Genomic DNA, 17,692 nt, shown 5'->3' on the forward strand with positions numbered 1-17,692 from the left:
GCAAGAAGGCAGTACCCAGGCTGGGGATATAGCTCAGGAGTAGAGCATTTGCCTAGGACACTCTAGGCTTGGATCCAAGAGCAGTCAGGAAGGAAAGGACCAAATGTCTAAGGACATCCTGTTCCATACAGCAAGTTCAAGACTAGCATGAGCTACAGAAGACCCTGTCTCAAAAATAGACAATATAGGAACCTCCATTTTTGTGGGTGAGTAAACTGAGTCTGAGACAGATAGCCAAGCTTTCAATGACTTTAGCTGACTGTGAGGAAGGCAGCTTGGCAAGGGGACAGGTAAAAGAGCAGTCCACCAATACAGAGAAGAACCTCAAGCCACTCTGCTGGCCTCTCAAATCCCTTGCCTCCTGCTGCTCCTCTGTGACCTCTGGCACCTGTGACAGCACTGTCCCCAGCTCCTCTCACCTGGAAGCACCACCAGGAAAAGGGGTGGATCTGCCCAGTGTCTGATGCCTTGCATGAGGTGGATCCCGGAGCTGGCCCCGCCCCATATGCTAACCCCACATTCCATCTGTGTTCCTGCACTTCATTCTGCCTTAGCTCAGTCCTTCTGAAGATCCAGAGCTGCAGGGCAGCTTCACTCCTAGAGGATGAGGCCACCACCTCAAACATCATTCATTACATCCTAGGCCAGTCCCATCCCAGCCTTCGCTCAGCAAGCCTGCCTGGGTAACTGCAGGGCAGGGAACATGAATTAGAAACCTTGAGACACCTCCCTCCCAAACCAGCACAGTCCCAACTCCCCTCTTCCTCCTGGCCATTCTCAACACGAGTGGAGGGGCAGCCCTCCTGCCCAGTAAAACAGGATCTGGTTAGCTCCCCCGACACCCTGCCTGCCCTTCAGCAAATAACCCCATCCCCTTCTAAAACTCCAGCCCCTTGTCCAGACAGACACATTGTGACAATGGGTTTTTGTTTGTTTGTTTTTTTATGACAATGGCTTCTACAGGGCTCTGGCCAGTATTATGACTTGGACCAGTCCCAAAATGAAAGAAGCTATCAGACTTTCATCTTTCACTCATAGCAAACATGCAGCAACAGTAACCACCCTTCATTCCCCCATCCTGGCCCTGTTCTTACTTAAATGGAATTAGCTTTCAAAATGGAATTAGCTTTCAATCTGTCTCTAACTGCATGGGGTGGGGAGGAGACCAATCGTCTGGACTATGTCTTTAGTTGTCCCTAGTTAAGAGGTAGGAAGGCCAATACCCTGCAATACCTACATGTGACACTAGATGGCACAAAAGCACACAAGGAATTTGCTGCCAGGACAGGCAGGAAGGGCTTGTGATTTACTTAGGCAGAGGGTCTAAGAACGGCTGCCAGCAGGATGCACTGTCATTACCAGAGACAGACCCTGTGGGACATGTGCTCATGCAGGTCCAGATCTGCAGTGTCTGGGCCTTCTACACGATATAGCCTATCTTTTTTCTCTGTGCAAGGCCTTCCCTGGGTTGGATGTCACCCAACCACACTATAGAGCAATCTGCTCTTAGGATTGGTCAACCCAGTGAGAATCTCATGCAAGGACACACTTCAAGGTGACACAACAAACTTTCATACCCACGCTGGAGCTGAGAAGCCATGTCTTGCATGAAGACCCATGTCTTCTGCCTTTCCCTCTCCCAGTAGCATGAGGTCAGGTATACAGTCTTGGCCTAAGCACTTCCCTCATCCAGCAGATCAATGGCCAATCTCTTCCCCTTTTCTCACAAATCACACTCAGAAGGCAATGCAGAGACCCCAAGACTTATTTTATTCAGAGAGTCTCACTGTATAGCCCAGCTAGCCTCAAACTTGGGGCAATCCTACCTGTTTTAGCCAGGAATTACAGCTGCTCACTATCATCCCCACTAAGCAGAATTACCAAGGGTGCTATCCTGACCCCGGAAGATTCTGTACTCTGCACTTACAATGTTTTACAAATAGCTATTCAAGGTCTGTGAATGAAGGTAAGGAATTTAATTTGAGGTGAGGAAGTGCATGCCAAGACTGCACTCCATGCACCCAGCAAAACACAGGTGTAGTTGCTGAGCAAATCTGCTGGTAGGAGTCTTGTTTACATGGCTATTTAAATTGGGGCTTCAATTTTTTCCACTGGTCAACCAGTTAACCCAAGAAATTTCTACATGCCCCAGGTACAGGGCCTATGAAATAGACGAATTAAACATTACTGGTAATAAATCATAAGGGTATTTATTTTTAAATGACATGGTGCATATGAACAGGATGAATGTGCTTTTACATTACTAATTATGGGTATTTGTTCCTGCAAGATGCAGAGTGTGTTCAGCATTTCAGAGCTGGTCAATATTTCAACTTTATAATCAACTCAGAGAACACTTCACATAAACACATATTTAGGGTCATTTCAAGAGTGCTGAAAATTCTGCTGTAACAAGCCAAAAATTTTCAATTTTTTATGAAACTCAAACAAAAAACTCTTGAGAAGCAAAGTCATGGGAGGCAAATGCCTGTAATCCCAGCACTTGGAAACTACAGCATCTTCAAGCTACTCAAGCTCAAGGCTGACTCAAAAACAAAACACCCAGAGTAAGATGGCTCAGTGACAGGATCTAATTCTGATACTACCACTACTGACGATGAGGCTGGGAACTACTAAATTCCTGTTCAGCACTTGGGGGCAGCGGAGGCAGCTGGATCTGAGTTCTAGGCCAGCTAAGGCTACATAGTAAGATTCTGTTCTAAATAAAGTCAGGCATGGAAGCACACACCTGTAAACCCAGTACTCCATAGATAAAGAGGATCAAGAGTTCAAGGCCAGCCTAAACTACACAAAAGTATTTTAAAAAATGAAACAAAAAACCCAGCTCCCTCCCAATCTTGTCAATTTACTTTTAATTCAAATCCTGAACCTTCCAGCCTCCAGAATCCAAAGCTGTCCAAGAACTCTGTGCTCAAGGGTGACCTCAAACTCATAATTGGGCCTCAGCCACCCAGATGATGGGAGCACAGGTGTGCCTGTTCCTCCCCCTTCCAGACTCTTATTTATGCTGATGAATTTCAAGGGAGCTGTTCTACTACAACCATGCACTAATGAGTACCTTTATTTAATTCCAACGCTGGCCCAAAATGGGCATAGTGATACATTCTAGAACTCCAGGAGGCTAAGGCAAGAGATGAGACTGAAAGGCATAGTGAGGGAGAGGGTTACACTGCTAGTGGAGTCCTAATTAACAAAGGAAACAAGTATGTGATATGGACAGCACCTCCAGCAAAGGCTGTGCCAATCCTAGTCTCTCCAAGGCTTTATCACTCAGGTGTTCACTGTCAACGAATACACAGGCTCAGCCCTGGAACTTCAAAGTCGCGCCCTAAACCCAGAGGACTGCTACTTTGTCAACTCAAAGCCCAGCAAGTCCCTGTCTCCACAATGTTCACATCACACCTGCACATGGAGGTCAGGGCCATCTACTCTCCAATGAAGGCCTGGTCAATCATTCCCTAGGGTCAACTCCTCACCTTCCAGCTCCCTTGCTTCTTGGCAAAATTTGGCATCTTTGCATGAAGCCTCACCCTGCTGCCAGGCTCCTAATGTACTAATGGGCTTAAAAGGTTTGTTTCACTATGCCTTTAACTGTAGCTTTTTTAATTGCACGCACATGCGCGTATGCACATACACAAAGACAGACAGTACCTGACTTGTATTGGATAAGGGTAAAATAACATGATTTTTTGCCTAGGTAGACACCAAGATCAACTGCATTAAGTTCTGCAAATACACACCAAGCCAAATGTTCTCCAAACCCTTTAATACAGCTGAGGCACAAGAAATAAACACTTGATTTTATTTTGGTCAGATTTGTTGTCAATATCATACACCAAATTCCCCACAATGCCTTCTGCCTTAATAGTTTTTAGTTCATTGATACTCTGTTCCACAGGTTGGTTCAAGGTCATAAAGGCAAGTGGACAATGGTTGGTATAAATACCAAACTTGCTGGAGATAAAAGTAACACAACACCCGGACTTTACCTAAGCATACTTATGCTCACTATGCTATTAAGGGCATTTACACACCTTTCCAGGCAGTTCTATTTAAAATGTTTTCAGTTAGGAAAAACAGTGGCACCCAACAGTACACCTATGGCCAAGGCAGCATGCTAACATGTTGTAACATGCACATTGCTGACTGTCCCTGGCAACACTTAAGCTGTTTACACTACTTGAGTGTTAGTCTTGCCTTCTGGCATCACTGACCAGCACAAAGGCTTCCTGGTTCCATCGGTTTAACTTGAGGTGAGAAGAAATAGTGTCAGCATTTGTTTTTGTGGAGGAAAGTAGACCTCTACAAACATAGCTAGTGTTCAGACAATGCTGAAGCCCCACGTTTGTCACTCAAGTCTTGGTTTCAAACTCAAAGTAAAGACAGTATCTCCCTCTCCACTGCCAGGAGCCAGGCCACCCAGTGCACACTGCAAAACACCTCTCACTTTCCTATCTCCACTCTCCTTTTGGTTCTCATCCATATCCGGGCTGACGCAGTACTCTTGGCAGTGCAGTCTCTCAATCTCTGACCAATCACCATTATGATGCTTGGGATCGGAGGGCCTACTAGCAAAACTCAGCCAGCATTTTTACTTTATTTGTAGCACCTCCTAACAAGCATACCTACCAAGAAAGCACTGTTTAAAGGTTCAGGATCAAAGGCCTGGAAAGGGCCTATAGAAGGTCTTAAAGTGTGCCTCCAGGCCTGGCTTTCCACCAGAAAATACTAGAGCAAGGTTCCCATGTGAGGTTAGCTGTTCAAAGCTGCTATCCACACACCAAGTAGAGGCAGGTAAAAGCCTGATTCGATTCTTCCTACTGTATTACCAGGAAAAGGTGAGCAAAGCCAAAAAAAGTATAGGGCATGGAGGCAGATGACCTGCCCCACAAGAATGCTGCTCGGTGAACAGATACCAGCACAGACTGCAAGGTCTTCACAATTCAGAAACAGTCCATGTCACCAGGTGATTTGTCGATATCTGAGAAGAGGTCCCACCTGCTTCAGCCAGTCTCCAGTCAAGATGACACTCCACTATCACTGTGCAAAATAAATTGATCAACCCATAGGAAGACTGAAGAAACACTGTTAAAAGCAAAAAGCAATCAATATTTTCCCAAGCAGACCATCAGAGCTGCCTTAATGACAAGTTTCTGGTTAATTTACACAACAATAACAGAATCACTCCACAGCAGTAACAACTGACAAAGAAGTTACTCCACTTCAAGGTTTAATTGAGAAACACCAAGTCAGGCAAACATGCAAACTCAGAATATAAACAGGTGCAAGCCCTGGTTGTTCTGAAATAATCATCGGCCACCAGCTGGAACACACCTGAAGACACTCAACAGAACAAAGTAAATTCCACACTGAAAGAGCTACCCCAGAGATGAGCAGACTGGTCCTCTCAGTCTGTAAAGAGCAGAGTGAGCAGACAGCAGGCAAGGCTCACCCAGGTCGAATTCCCAATGCTATCTGCAGCCAGGTGCTTGAAATACTACGAGTTAGTGCCCAGGACATTAAGCCACTGATGTAGACTGAAGCTTTTAAGGAAACACAGGAGAGAACAGGATCGCTAAGAACACACAGCACACTTCACATGTTAAAGAGTAAACAGAAAAAAAAAAAAAAAGGTATCTGCAAGATTTTAATGCTTAGTTTTCACAAACAAGTTTCTATCCAATTTTATGATTTACAGTAAAATGTATTAGTGTTTTAAAATGGGCATTATTCATCTATCCTTCATACTCTCTACCAATCTTTTAAAATTCATCACCGGGAGTTTTTAGCTAAGTAATAACTCTGCGTAAATCTAAGTAAATACTCAGATGTATTTACATCTGAACTGCATGTCTTAAGAATAAACGAAATACATGATATTTTGGTTAACTCAGTATATTTATAAAATGAAAAGTTCTATCAAAATACTTTTCACTGGAAAAAATAAATAGAAGAGACAATGGATCTACTCAAAGTACACATTCACTTTGGTAGACTTCAGTGTAGGACAGTTCATGACAAGCATATTTGCCCTTATTCCCCCAGAGCTGATCAGCTTCCAAGCTAATGGTTAAATCATTTTTAACTGAGATTTTATCGTGTTGAAATCTGGCTCATTCCACATCATCTTCAGCCAAGCTCTGAGCACTTACAATTCTCTGAAAGAAAAAGAAAATTAATTTTGAGAAGTGTCTAATTCCAACTTGCTCTTCACATTCAAAGAATCAATTCTTGCTAAAATTCTCCCACTCTGACACTGATTCTGCACTTTACACAATGGCATCTGAGAAGTCAAAGAAAGATGAGCTGGGCATGGTGACACATACCTGAAATCTCAGACTAAGGATTCTGAGGAGGGAAGGGGGGGTTTGGTGGTGGTGTTGGGGGCTATGATCATACAAGCTTCAGTTCCATATCAAAATTCAAATGAATTAACAAAGCACATGACACAAATGCTGTTTGTCAATTATATAAATGAAAGAGTTTTTCACCCCCACACAAACCAGCAATTAGAGCTCTTACCAAGCCTTCTTTCTATGCTTCATTTTCCTTTCCAGCTCACAGCCACTACAGGAAGCAATACTGCATTACAAAATTAACAATCCCCCCCCCATCTGTATATAACAGAGTAGTAATACAAGCTGTTGAAGAATGTAGATGCCAACCAGGCAAATCTATGACATTCTTACGGGCTGCTTTGACCTGGTTTTGCTTTGTTCTCATAGTTCCTGTACTGGAAGTTCAGGCAACCATGTGGTAGTACTGAGAACCTGGGAGCTGAATTTGAGGGGACAGTGATGAGATCTGCCAAGGTACCACTCTCCACCAGATCAGTTCCTGAATGAGCAGTAACCACTCACTCCTAGCTCTTCAATGCCCATTCTGCACAAGGCTGGTTCACAATTCTGTGTCACACTGCGACACACAGCCAAATACTCATTCTTATGCATTCCCAGAAATAGCTTTGATTACAGCAACACAAAACAGACTACGGAAGCTATCCCTTCAAACATGACATTGTTTGAGGTATGAAAAGAATGGAACCATATTCATCTAACTTTAAAAGATTTAGTTCAAGTTCTTGGTTTTCCAAGTCCTCTTCAAATCTTTAGGGGAATCTAATTTTCCCTTCAGGCCTCTTCCAAATCTAGCTGTTAAAAATCACTATGAAGAAGCTAGAAATTGTGACTCAATGGTAAAGCCTTTGCCTAACAAGCAAAACATCACCATGAAAGGAGAAAAAAAAACATTTGGAAAAAACTATTAAGTTACTTAAAAATTTTGTGAAAACTTCCTTGCCATCATCACTTTGCTTAGCCATATCAAACCCAAAATCAACACATGCAGTAGCTGTTCTGAAATTCATTCTGGACTCCTTAGAAAGAATTGGTATGAACAGAATGCACTATAGTGACTGTTTAACCAATATGTTTTCAGATGAAACCTCACTAACAGCCCTGACTCAGCACCCACCCCTCATCGCAGAATGATGGGGTTACAGGCATATGCTATCACACTCAGCTATATTAATCATTTAATACATACCCTTTGCACTTCTGAGTAGAAATTTGGGGATGTATAGCCAAACAGTACTGAATTCAAAGTCCACAGCAGCAGAAAGAGGCACAGTACCAAGCCTGACATAGGGACACCAGGACGATCCAGGTTATGCAGTCTTGATTTCTGTATCCCTGGTAAGTTAACTAAACTGAAAGCTTGATATGATGTCCTAACAAACATGCCAGAGCCTTGAGCACAATGGGCAAGGGCTCCAAAATGTACTGCATTCCCAGCAGGAGTAACCAAGTGGCCTGAACTTAGGGACTCTACAAATGTTAAGGCTTTGATTCAACACTAAGTGCATACATTATGATTCACATCTGACACAAGCCTGGACTTATGCTTGTCACCTGTACAGTGTATCATTAGGAAAACCATTCCCAGGTCTGGCATAGGCAATTATATGCTCAGCATACTTGCCCCTGAGCATGCAGTTCTCAGATCAATTCATGTGTTACTCAGAAGCACTTCAACTGCTTACCTGACTAATGGTTGGAAGCTTGGTCAGAAGCATCTGGAACACTGGTGGTGGAAGAGTCTGCTGCAACACTTGCAGCAGCTGCTGAGGCTGTCCACACACAGCAATTGCATTTGTCAGGTGGTCTACACCCTTCTCATATTCACCTGCAAGTTTACACAAAACTACATGTTACCTGAAGCCATCAAAATCAAGTCACTAACTGATCATAGCCAACACCACTGACAATTAAAAAAAAAAAAAAAAAAGGTTATCACTTTCCTTCATTCATGGAAAGAATATATTTTACCAACTTACTGCCCACTGTCATCTGGGTATGTGTAGCCATCACTCTGACTTACATGGCCAGTTCCTTTCCTGGGATTCTGAGAAGTTGTACTAATGCCCACCAGGAGAACCTGTCCAGGGCCAGGCACTGAGACTGTGTCATGTAGAGCTAAGGTGATGAATGACTGGTTTGCTTACTCAGGTCCTACTCCAGCAGACACCAGGCCTCTTCTGAATCAGCACTGGCAATATCTTTTGATAAGCCAGCAGTGCTGATGTTTAAAAATCCTTTTTCTAACATTAACTATGCAAGAAAACCCTGCCATAAATTTTTATCAATATGAATAATTAATTCTACATTCTGAATCTTGAAATGACTATTACCTTGTGCTAATAACTCTTCCCCAAGCTGTATCTCTTCAAGGAAGAACTTTTGAACAGCTTCAGCATCTTTTAAATCAGGTAACTGGAAAAGAAGTATATAGAAATTAAGACGAGAATATAATCAACACAGAAAACCAGTAAAATTTAAACAATGCTGGGCAGTGGTAGGCTTTAATCCTAGCACTCAGAAGGCAGAGATAGGTAGATCTGAGTCTAAGGCCAGCCTGTGCTTCCAAGTGTTCCAGGGCAGCCAGAGCCAGAGAGCCTGTCTCAAAATATAACCCCTCAAAACAAAACAATACACCAAAAAGAAAATGTACGCTCATTCTAAGAACAAATACCCTGAATTTAAAAAAGCTAAAGAGGCGGGCATACCTTTAATCCTAAAACGGTTCAGGAGATAGAGGCAGGTGGATCTGGGAGTTTGACGCCAGCCTGTACTACAAAGTTCTAGTACAGCCAGAGATATACACATAGAGAAATCTGTCTTGGGAGGGTGGGGGTGGACTACACTAAAGAATACAAAATTATCTTATTGTCTATTGTCATATTTCATATTTTCATATGCACCCAAAGGACTTCTCCCTATGCATTACACATGTGTACACATATATATTCAAAGATGCACACTTTTTGTTGGTGGGTCTTGAGGTTGACCTAGGGTTCCTAGCACACTAGAAAAGCCATATTCCCAGTCCTCTTCTTATTTTGACAGGATCTTACCAAGCTGGCCATAAACCTTTAAACCTCTGGCCTTAGAGGGATCACTGAGTTTCAAATGACAGAACATACTGAAAAATGACAGCATATTCACTATGCATCTGTTGATCATCACACTTTTTAGGATAAACAACTGTAAGCAACTGACAGGGAAAAGGATACAGCTCAGAGTAGGGTGCTTGCCTGGCACACACAATGCCCAGTGTTCTACCCCTCAAACTTTCAATAATACGCCTCTATCAGACTCTCACACTTCACACAGGTCTACAGGTCTAAAGGTATCTCCCTATCTGTATCCCACATCTTGGAAAAGTAGTCTGAACATATTTGAAAAACATAGCAATTCCCAGTTTCAATTCTCTAGAACCATATATCCTGTTAGCTATGCTGATCACTCAACTGGTTCAAAATAACATAAGTGTAACATTTATGGATCCCATTTATCCTTGCCTGAACATGCTCTTAAAGAATGGATTAGTGATCCAAACAAATCCAGAGAAAGAATGTCAGCAAGAGGGAAGTGACATGGACAGTGACTAGCATTTACTTAGTTTACTTACACATCACAGATTATAGTTTTAATCAAGCAGATAAAAAAACCTATGTAGTCATTAAAAATTAAGAACACAGGACCTATGAAAAGAAAAAGATTAAGTCATTTATATTCTACAAGGTACAATTTTTTTTAAATCCATCAGAATCAGGTAAAATCCTGATTCATAGGTTTAATTTTTTTTTTTTTAATTGGAGGTTCAGATGGCTGTGAATCACCACGTGGGTGCTGGGATCTGAACCCAAATCTTCAGCAAGTGGTTTTCCAAGACAGGGTTTTTCTGTGGCTTTGGAGGCTGTCCTGGAACTCGCTCTATAGACCAGGCCGCTCTCGAACTCACAGAGATCTGCCTGCCTCTGCCTCCAGAGTGCTGGGATTAAAGGCATGGGTCACCAACACCCAGCAGTTTAAAAACTTTTAAAGACCTTTGGCATTGAGTACACAAGGTCCCTTTTGCTACTGAAGATAGTATGTTGCCCAGGATGCCTACTGCAATTTCTCAAATACTAGGATTACAGGTGTGGATCGTTTAAAGGACACTAAAGGAAGGAAGGAAAATACAATCAAATTTTTATTTCTTGGAGCCCCCATCTCTAGAGACCCTCATCTTTTTTTTTTTTTTTTTTTTTTTCCGAGACAGGGTTTCTCTGTGTAGCTTTGGAGCCTATCCTGGCACTCGCTCTGGAGACCAGGCGAGACCCTTATCTTGAGGCTTATCCATTGAGATTTTTTTTTTTTACCATTAAAGGAAAGTATAGTAGGCTGGATAACCTGCAGTCTAAGTTACTCTCCTACACACAAAAACAAACTATTTTATTACCTTGGAAAGCCCAGCTCTTTCCTTAGCAAGCTTCTGTTTCTTTCTTCCTATGAGAAAAATAAAAATTCACTTGGTTACTAACAAAAGAATTAAAACATCTAATTACTTCAGCAACCATTCCTGACTCCCTCGTCTGTGGTGAGGGAGCTGGCATGTCTGGATAGCAGCTTTCTCTTTTCCTCCACATCACCAGGTCTAGCAATTCACAAGATACTGTTCCAACAGCTGCACCCCAGCAGAACAAAGCCCCCTTTCTGAGGTAAAAGAATTAAGGGATTGTTACTGAATTATACTAGATTCTAGCTTTACTATTAAAAATTATGCAGCATTGTTAAGCAACATGGTTTTGTAAAACCATGGGTGGTTTTCTTGGTGTGTTTTTTGAGACAAGTTCTGTGTATCCTGGCTGGCCTGCATCTGTTACACAGCCAAGGCTCCTGACCTCTAGATCCTTCTGCTCCAGCTCTCAAGTTCAGGGATTATAGGCATGCAACAAGGTCCCAGTTTGAACAACAACAAAGAAGGGCAAGCGGTTCTGCTCCAAAATGCACTCTGAAAGCATTACCTATGGCTGGTTAGTTAAAAACGGCCTCACTGCTCTGTAATGGCATGCCCCAAAAGAAAAAGCAATAGTGTATGGGACCATCTGCCCCATTTGTTTTATCTTGCACTAGAGTAAGGTACAGTAATTTGGTCCTCATTAAAATTGATCTAATAAAAGTAGCTATATAATTATGGGGCTTTCAGCAGGCTTGTGAGTTAACATTTGGCAAGAGTGCCTAGGCTCATATTCTGCCATTTTGGCATCCCCTAGTCAAGACCTAGAAAGTAACACTCACTCAATACTATACCAGGACAATAACAAGGTGATCCAAGTGAAGGACTCTCTATGTACTGAGTAATATTAAGCAAGAAAATCTAACTTCAAAGTCTCTGAAAACCTTAAAGTACTCTATGAATCCAAGTCTCAACATAAGACTAAAGGACCTATTGGTCAATTCTTTTTGTTTGTTTGTTTCTTGAGACAAGAGTTTCTCTTGTGTAGCTTTGGATCCTATCCTGGCACTCTATCTGTAGACCACACTGGCCTCTGCTTCCCAAGTGCTGGGATTAAAGGCATGCACCACCATGGCCCGGCTACTCAAGCATCTTCGGATCCCTTGTCTTCAGACACTATACATAGACACACCATTCAGATGAAACACACCTCAAAAACAAAGCAAAATTGTGTAATTAATAAGCAGTAAAAAATACAACGTACCAAAACAGAATTTTGAGAATAACAAAAAGGCAATGAATCCCATTGGAATATTCCATAACCATCTAATTTAATAACACAGTGCATGGGTGTAGCTTCATTAAGTGTCTCTGTGATAAAGGGACAGATGAAAATAGACTGGAAAAAAAAAAAACCCTACAGTCATCAGCAAAAAATCTGGTCTTGCTTTTTTACTTGACATCTGTAAACCGACAGAGTTTAAACAACTATATCTACTTAATAAAACTCAAACAAACATGTAAGCCAGACCTTGTGGCACTGGCCTTTAATACCAGTACCTGAGGCAGAGTTCAAGGACAGCCACGATTAGAGATCTTATCTCAAAACAAAACCATGCAAAGCATAAATTCAGAGCTACCACAAACCCAAGCTATTATTTAAACACTTAAACCTTCAGCTTAAGGCCCTTTTCATTAAATAAAAATGACTTGAGAAACTATCCCTTTATTGTAGATGTAAATAATGAGTCAAATATAAACTACTTAATTCAAACTACTTAAATTCCTAAGAATCACTCAACTATATAGCTTTAAAGACAATTACTCATTACTTGCTAGCAAAAACCTGCCAAAACCAAAAAAAAAATTAATTTTAACATTCATTAATACTGTTATTAGCAAAGGTACTAAGAACCCCTAAAGAATGGATTCGTTTTGCCTTGTCACAGCTGCAGTTAGTAATTCACTTAAATCATTAGGTTATTGGCTAAGCTGGGACACATACACACACCGACACCACAAACCAGCTAGAACAGAACGTGATAGGGGCAGTGGTGGAGGTCCTAGCCTGTAAAAGGTCATGAATTCATCACCAAAAGGGTAAAAAGAAAGTGCTGAAAACGTTATTTTGAAAAGAACGACGTTAGCAGGGCGTGGTGCGCCACCTTTAATGCCAGCACTGGAGAGGTAGGTTGATCTCTGAGTCCTAAGGCCAGCCTGGTCTACAGAATCCCCGTTTCAAATAAACAAACAAACAAACCCAGACAACCCTAATTTTTCTAAAATGACAGCTTATGATTTCTTCAACCAAAAACCATTTCCTCGGGATTTCCAACAAGGCTTTCCAGGAAAATAACCCGCTTAGCTATGTGTGTAGACACACAGCACCAATGCATCTTTGAGTAGATTGTACTTGTGTACAATCTATCCAACAGTCACACTTCACAGCGGGCATTTATGGAAGGGTCTTCTCTGTGTCGAATAAATTGTGGTGTACACTAACAGACAAGAGGCAACTTGTACTACCTTACTTTACAATGATGAAAAATTTGGAGTTGACACTGGTATCCAGTAAACAATCTGGTCCCAGAACGCAGTCTGAATCTAAGCAGCATTCTTTCCATTACTGTATCTATCTAGCCATGAACAAAAACAAATTCTCCCCACATGATGAAAATAATGGGCTACCGGGAGCAAGCAGGCTCAAAAAGGCTGGAACTCCTGTAACAGGTGGTAAAATCTCCGATCACCTCTAACTACGAAAAAGTTAAAAGTGATTTAGGATGGCTTAATTAAAGAAGTCCAAGAGACTGGACAGTGACTCCAGCTACTGGCTGACCAGCCTAAGCAAAGCACAAAAACAACAACCAAAAAAAAAAAAAAAGCTTATTATTCCAACAAATGCTCTTTTGGACTGTTGAAAACGGGGCCTTGAAATTCAAGGGTGGATCACGCTGTTTAAAAGAGTGCTGTGATTTCCCTCCGATAAACCTCTTCAAAGATGTCGCAGGTATGAAATAAGACTGAACCACGTGAGGAGCGCAGCCCTTTGGACTCCCCCGCAATTTCTCTAGCATTCACTCATATCTTGGAAGCACCAGAGCGAAGCCGCCAAGAGGGTTTAAGAATGCAAGGATGACACCGCACTGACTCTGCGGGTTGACGCTCTAGCCAAAATGCTTCAACATAAAGAGATAACACTTTCGGGGTAAGAACTGGTTTAGCCATATGCAGGCGCCGGTCTGCAAAACCAGCAACGGGAGGCACCACGAGTTCGAAGCCACCCTACAAAGCACAGCAATCCCCAGTCAGAAAACACAAATAGGAAGAGATGGTTCGTGCCTGTTACCACAGCACTCGAGAGGCTTAAGCAGGGGGGAACTGCCACGAGGTCGGGGATATCGTGAACTGCACAGCAGGACCCCATCTCAAACACGCACACCGAAGTTTAACGGTGGTGAATGGAGGCTGGGCAAGGTGACTCATCCTATTACCTGGAAGGCTAAGGCAGGAGGACTGCCATGACTTCAAGCCGACCCAGGACTAAAGAACCCGTCATAAAGAGGAAAAAAAAATATATAGACAGGCGGCAGCCATAAAGTGCTGCCCATCCCGGGAGCCAAGCGTGCATTCCACCGCCAGCAAGATGGAGCCAACTCGCCTCCAAGATGGAGGCCCGAGGGCACAGGCGGGACCCTGGCCGCAGCGCGTGACGCCAGGGAGGCCTCTTGGGGGCGCGTAGGCCTAAGGGGACCAGGAGGCGCGAGGGCCCACTCACGTTCTCGAAGCCTGTTCTTGAAGTTGGGGTCACTCCGCCTTTTGCGGTCAAAGTAGATGCAGTACCCGATGAAGAGGGCACCGCACACGCCCGCGGCGATGGCACTGTTCCGGCCCACCATCTTCGCTCGGCTGGGGCGTGTGCCGGGCCACGGAGGCCCGCCAAGCAGCGGTTAGCTCCGACAGATCGGAGCACGCCGGCCGCTCGCAGGCCCAGTCCAGACGGAAAAGGCCGAGCACCAGCACTTCCGGTGCACGAGGCCCCCGGAACGTCCGCGGCGGTGCCTGCGTAGGAACGCCCAATGCGCAGGCGCAGACGGCCTAATCCGAGCCGAGGGGGCGGGGCGGGGCGGGGGGGGGAAGGGTACGCTGGGGGAGGGGCTTGCACTGCGGAAGGGTTTATTGGTCTCACGCGCTAATCCCCACGGTCTGTGTCGTGGTGGCAGCACGTGGTTGTGGTACGGTGTCAGAAAACCTTATCCGCCATCCTTGCTTGTCAAAGACAAAGGTGACAGCCTGCTGGAACAGCTCCTATCCTCACTGTGTCCTTCAGGAATCCTGTGACTTGAATTGCATGCGTTTGCTTTTTACGTTTTTTGAGACAGACTCTTCCTTTGTGTTTTGGGCCTGGAAATTGCTGTGTAGTCTGCCCTGGACTCAAACCTGCATTCCTCCGAGGCCTGGCTTCATTTGCTTTTTGTTTTGTTTTGTTTCGAGACGGGGTTTCTCAGTGGCTTTGGAGGCTGTCCTGGAACTAGCTCTTGTAGACCAGGCTGACCTCGAACTCACAGAGACCTCTGCCTCCCAAGTGCTGGGATTAAAGGCATGTGCCACCACCGCCCTGCTGCATTTGCTTTTTAAGTTGTGGCTGACCTTGACACAGTAACTGATTTCAAAATAATTTATGATGTAGCCCCATCTTATATTGTGGGGAAGAAAAACGGAGTGATAGTTAAAAAAAAAAAAAGTAACCTGTGAGGGAAATAGAAAGGCAATAAAAGTCTGAAGATTGTTCCTATTTGTGCCCTTACGCTACCATTAAACTGTAATATTAAGTGTAGCAATTCTCTGGTGTTTAAGTGAAATTAACTAGTAATGGGTAAAGCCCCAAACACTTAGGACACCTGTCAGTACTAAAGGGGCACACCTCTTCCCGGGGAGCTGGAGCAGTTCTAAGCATTATTGAACACTACAGAGCACTGTTAAGTGCTATTAGAATGGGTGTTTTCTATGAATGAAGTGAAGCAACCCATATGCTTTAAACACACCCCCTGCTACCTATAGGAAACACGAGCTGCTTGTTGCAGACCTACTCCAGCTCCAGAAGGCACTGTATTTGAACTTCTCTATACTTCTTTTACCATCAAAAGCCATAGTAGACTCTGGATGACTTTGCACCAAGGCTAGGATGAGAAGCACTTCCCTTAGTGTTCCAGAATTAGTGTAAAACACAAGGCTTCTTTTGCATGAAGTGTTATAATTGGTGCAAGCACTTCACCCCCTTCCTCCTGCACAACCAGGTGGTTCAGCTCAATTTTTTAAAAAAATGTGTATGTGCAGAGAAACCAGAACAGGAGGTCAGCTGACCTGTCAACTATTCTTTGGAAGCAGGGCCAACAGCCCCATGAAGATGGAGCTGGTGTTTTCTCTAATAAGCCAGCAAGTTCCAGCAGTCTCCACTAGCTTGGCAGCTGCAGTTACAGGTCTACACCAGACACCCATTGGTTCAATTTTTGAGTCAGCCGAGAGATGCTATCTTGTATTTGGTGCCTAGCATTGCAACATTAGACCCAATAAAAAGGTTTCTCCCAACTGATTTTTTTAGCTAGCAACTAGAGGAGTGGCTGGACAGTGGCAACCATGCCCACACCACCACCTTTCTGTGGCAGTAGCAGCAAACACGCAAGAAAGAGTAGGATGGCAAAGAGCAGAAGCTGAAAGGAAGACAGAAAACTGTGGAGATGAAGATGAGAAACTGATGTTTCTGATCATTGCAAGAGTTCCAGGAAACAGCCACACCTGACAGACAAGGATACTGACACCCAAGACTCCAGAGCTGTAACACTGGCCACCCAGGATGAGGGTCCCAAGGTCTTGAGGCTCTCCCAGGGGCATAACATAAGTAAATGTTGCTGTCATTACCTGTTCTTTGAGTCAAGGATTTCACTAGCTGACCAGTGCTGGGTTGGTGGCGATCAGGACCCAGAGCTATCTGGTTTTCGAGGCCTGAAACCCTAATCTCCAGTTTTCAGGACTTGGAACTTTAAGCCTCTGGATCTGTGAGCCCCAGCTAATAAGCTTTCAACACTCAAGGGCCCAGGACTACCAGCTGTACAAAAGTGATTCCTTGCCGACTGGATTTCCATTTGAGCAAACGAATGCCAGTCAGTTCGTTAGTCATGGTGAGGCCCACCCACCGCACACTGGGTAGCATTTGAAGGGAAGGCGATCTGGTAGAACACTGTACCCTGCATTTATGAAACCTGGTATCCAAAGTTACTACACAGATAATACATGTTGCTGGAGGACCTAACCTAGCCTGGAAAAGCCCTACTTTAAGGATGAACATGAACTCGCCATCAAAACAGGAATTAGCCCTGAAGCCATGTGTGCACTACCTGAAATGGGCTTAGGGAGAGATAAGGGGTAAGGATATAGTGCAGATAGAACAGAACCAAGGAGTCAGACAAGGCCCATACCACAGAGCAGAATAGAAAGCAGCTTTCTTATACTCTGCACACTGTGACCTTCCTCATCCCCAAAAGCTACCTGTGAACCTCAACTTCCAGAGCCTTGGATACACAGAACAGAAAATAGTTACCCAAAGCCACAGAGTTGGCATGAGAGGCCTTGAAAGCCTGACAGTGGGTAGTCTTGATAGCCATGATTTAGGGATAAGCCAGAACAGGGTACTCTTTTCTAATGTATAATAAATGCAATGTGATAGCAACATGGTAACAGAAAATCATGTACAACCACAAACTCCTGCATTGGAAGCAGCCTGGAATAAAGTTATAGACAAGCTCTGCTGGGGTCGCTTAGAATTTTCTACATTGACAAGGTAAAGCTTCCCTATACCTCTCATCACTAGACTTATTTAACTACATGTAAGCCC

At 43.7% G+C, this 17,692-nt stretch overlaps 1 protein-coding gene and 1 non-coding gene across 2 annotated transcripts; both read right to left on the reverse strand.

Annotated features, from left to right (window-relative positions):
- Window positions 1-3,770: 3,770 nt before the first annotated feature.
- Tomm20 (translocase of outer mitochondrial membrane 20) lies at window positions 3,771-14,828 on the reverse strand. The gene is made up of 5 exons (XM_027404789.2): window positions 14,579-14,828; window positions 10,804-10,850; window positions 8,711-8,792; window positions 8,063-8,205; window positions 3,771-6,179 (listed from the first exon to the last, which is right to left on the reverse strand). The coding sequence occupies exons 1-5, from the start codon at window positions 14,697-14,699 to the stop codon at window positions 6,135-6,137; spliced, it is 438 nt and encodes a 145-aa protein (XP_027260590.1). The 5' UTR covers window positions 14,700-14,828; the 3' UTR covers window positions 3,771-6,134.
- Window positions 13,800-13,933, reverse strand: LOC113831414. The gene has a single exon (XR_003483218.1). It is a non-coding gene; the product is annotated as a small nucleolar RNA SNORA14 (small nucleolar RNA).
- Window positions 14,829-17,692: the final 2,864 nt, after the last annotated feature.

This window comes from Cricetulus griseus, chromosome 3 (assembly GCF_003668045.3).
Source record: "Cricetulus griseus strain 17A/GY chromosome 3, alternate assembly CriGri-PICRH-1.0, whole genome shotgun sequence".
Taxonomy (NCBI): domain Eukaryota; kingdom Metazoa; phylum Chordata; class Mammalia; order Rodentia; family Cricetidae; genus Cricetulus; species Cricetulus griseus.

Bases quoted from the DNA above. Each gene is read 5' to 3' on its own strand.
- Tomm20 (XM_027404789.2), bottom strand. From the start codon at position 14,699: ATGGTGGGCCGGAACAGTGCCATCGCCGCGGGCGTGTGCGGTGCCCTC. The intron at 10,851-14,578 runs GTGAGTGGGCCC...TTTTTCTCATAG, and splicing joins CAAGAACAGGCTTCGAGAAC to GAAGAAAGAAACAGAAGCTT. The intron at 6,180-8,062 runs GTAAGCAGTTGA...TTTTTCTTTCAG, and splicing joins AGCTTCCAACCATTAGTCAG to AGAATTGTAAGTGCTCAGAG.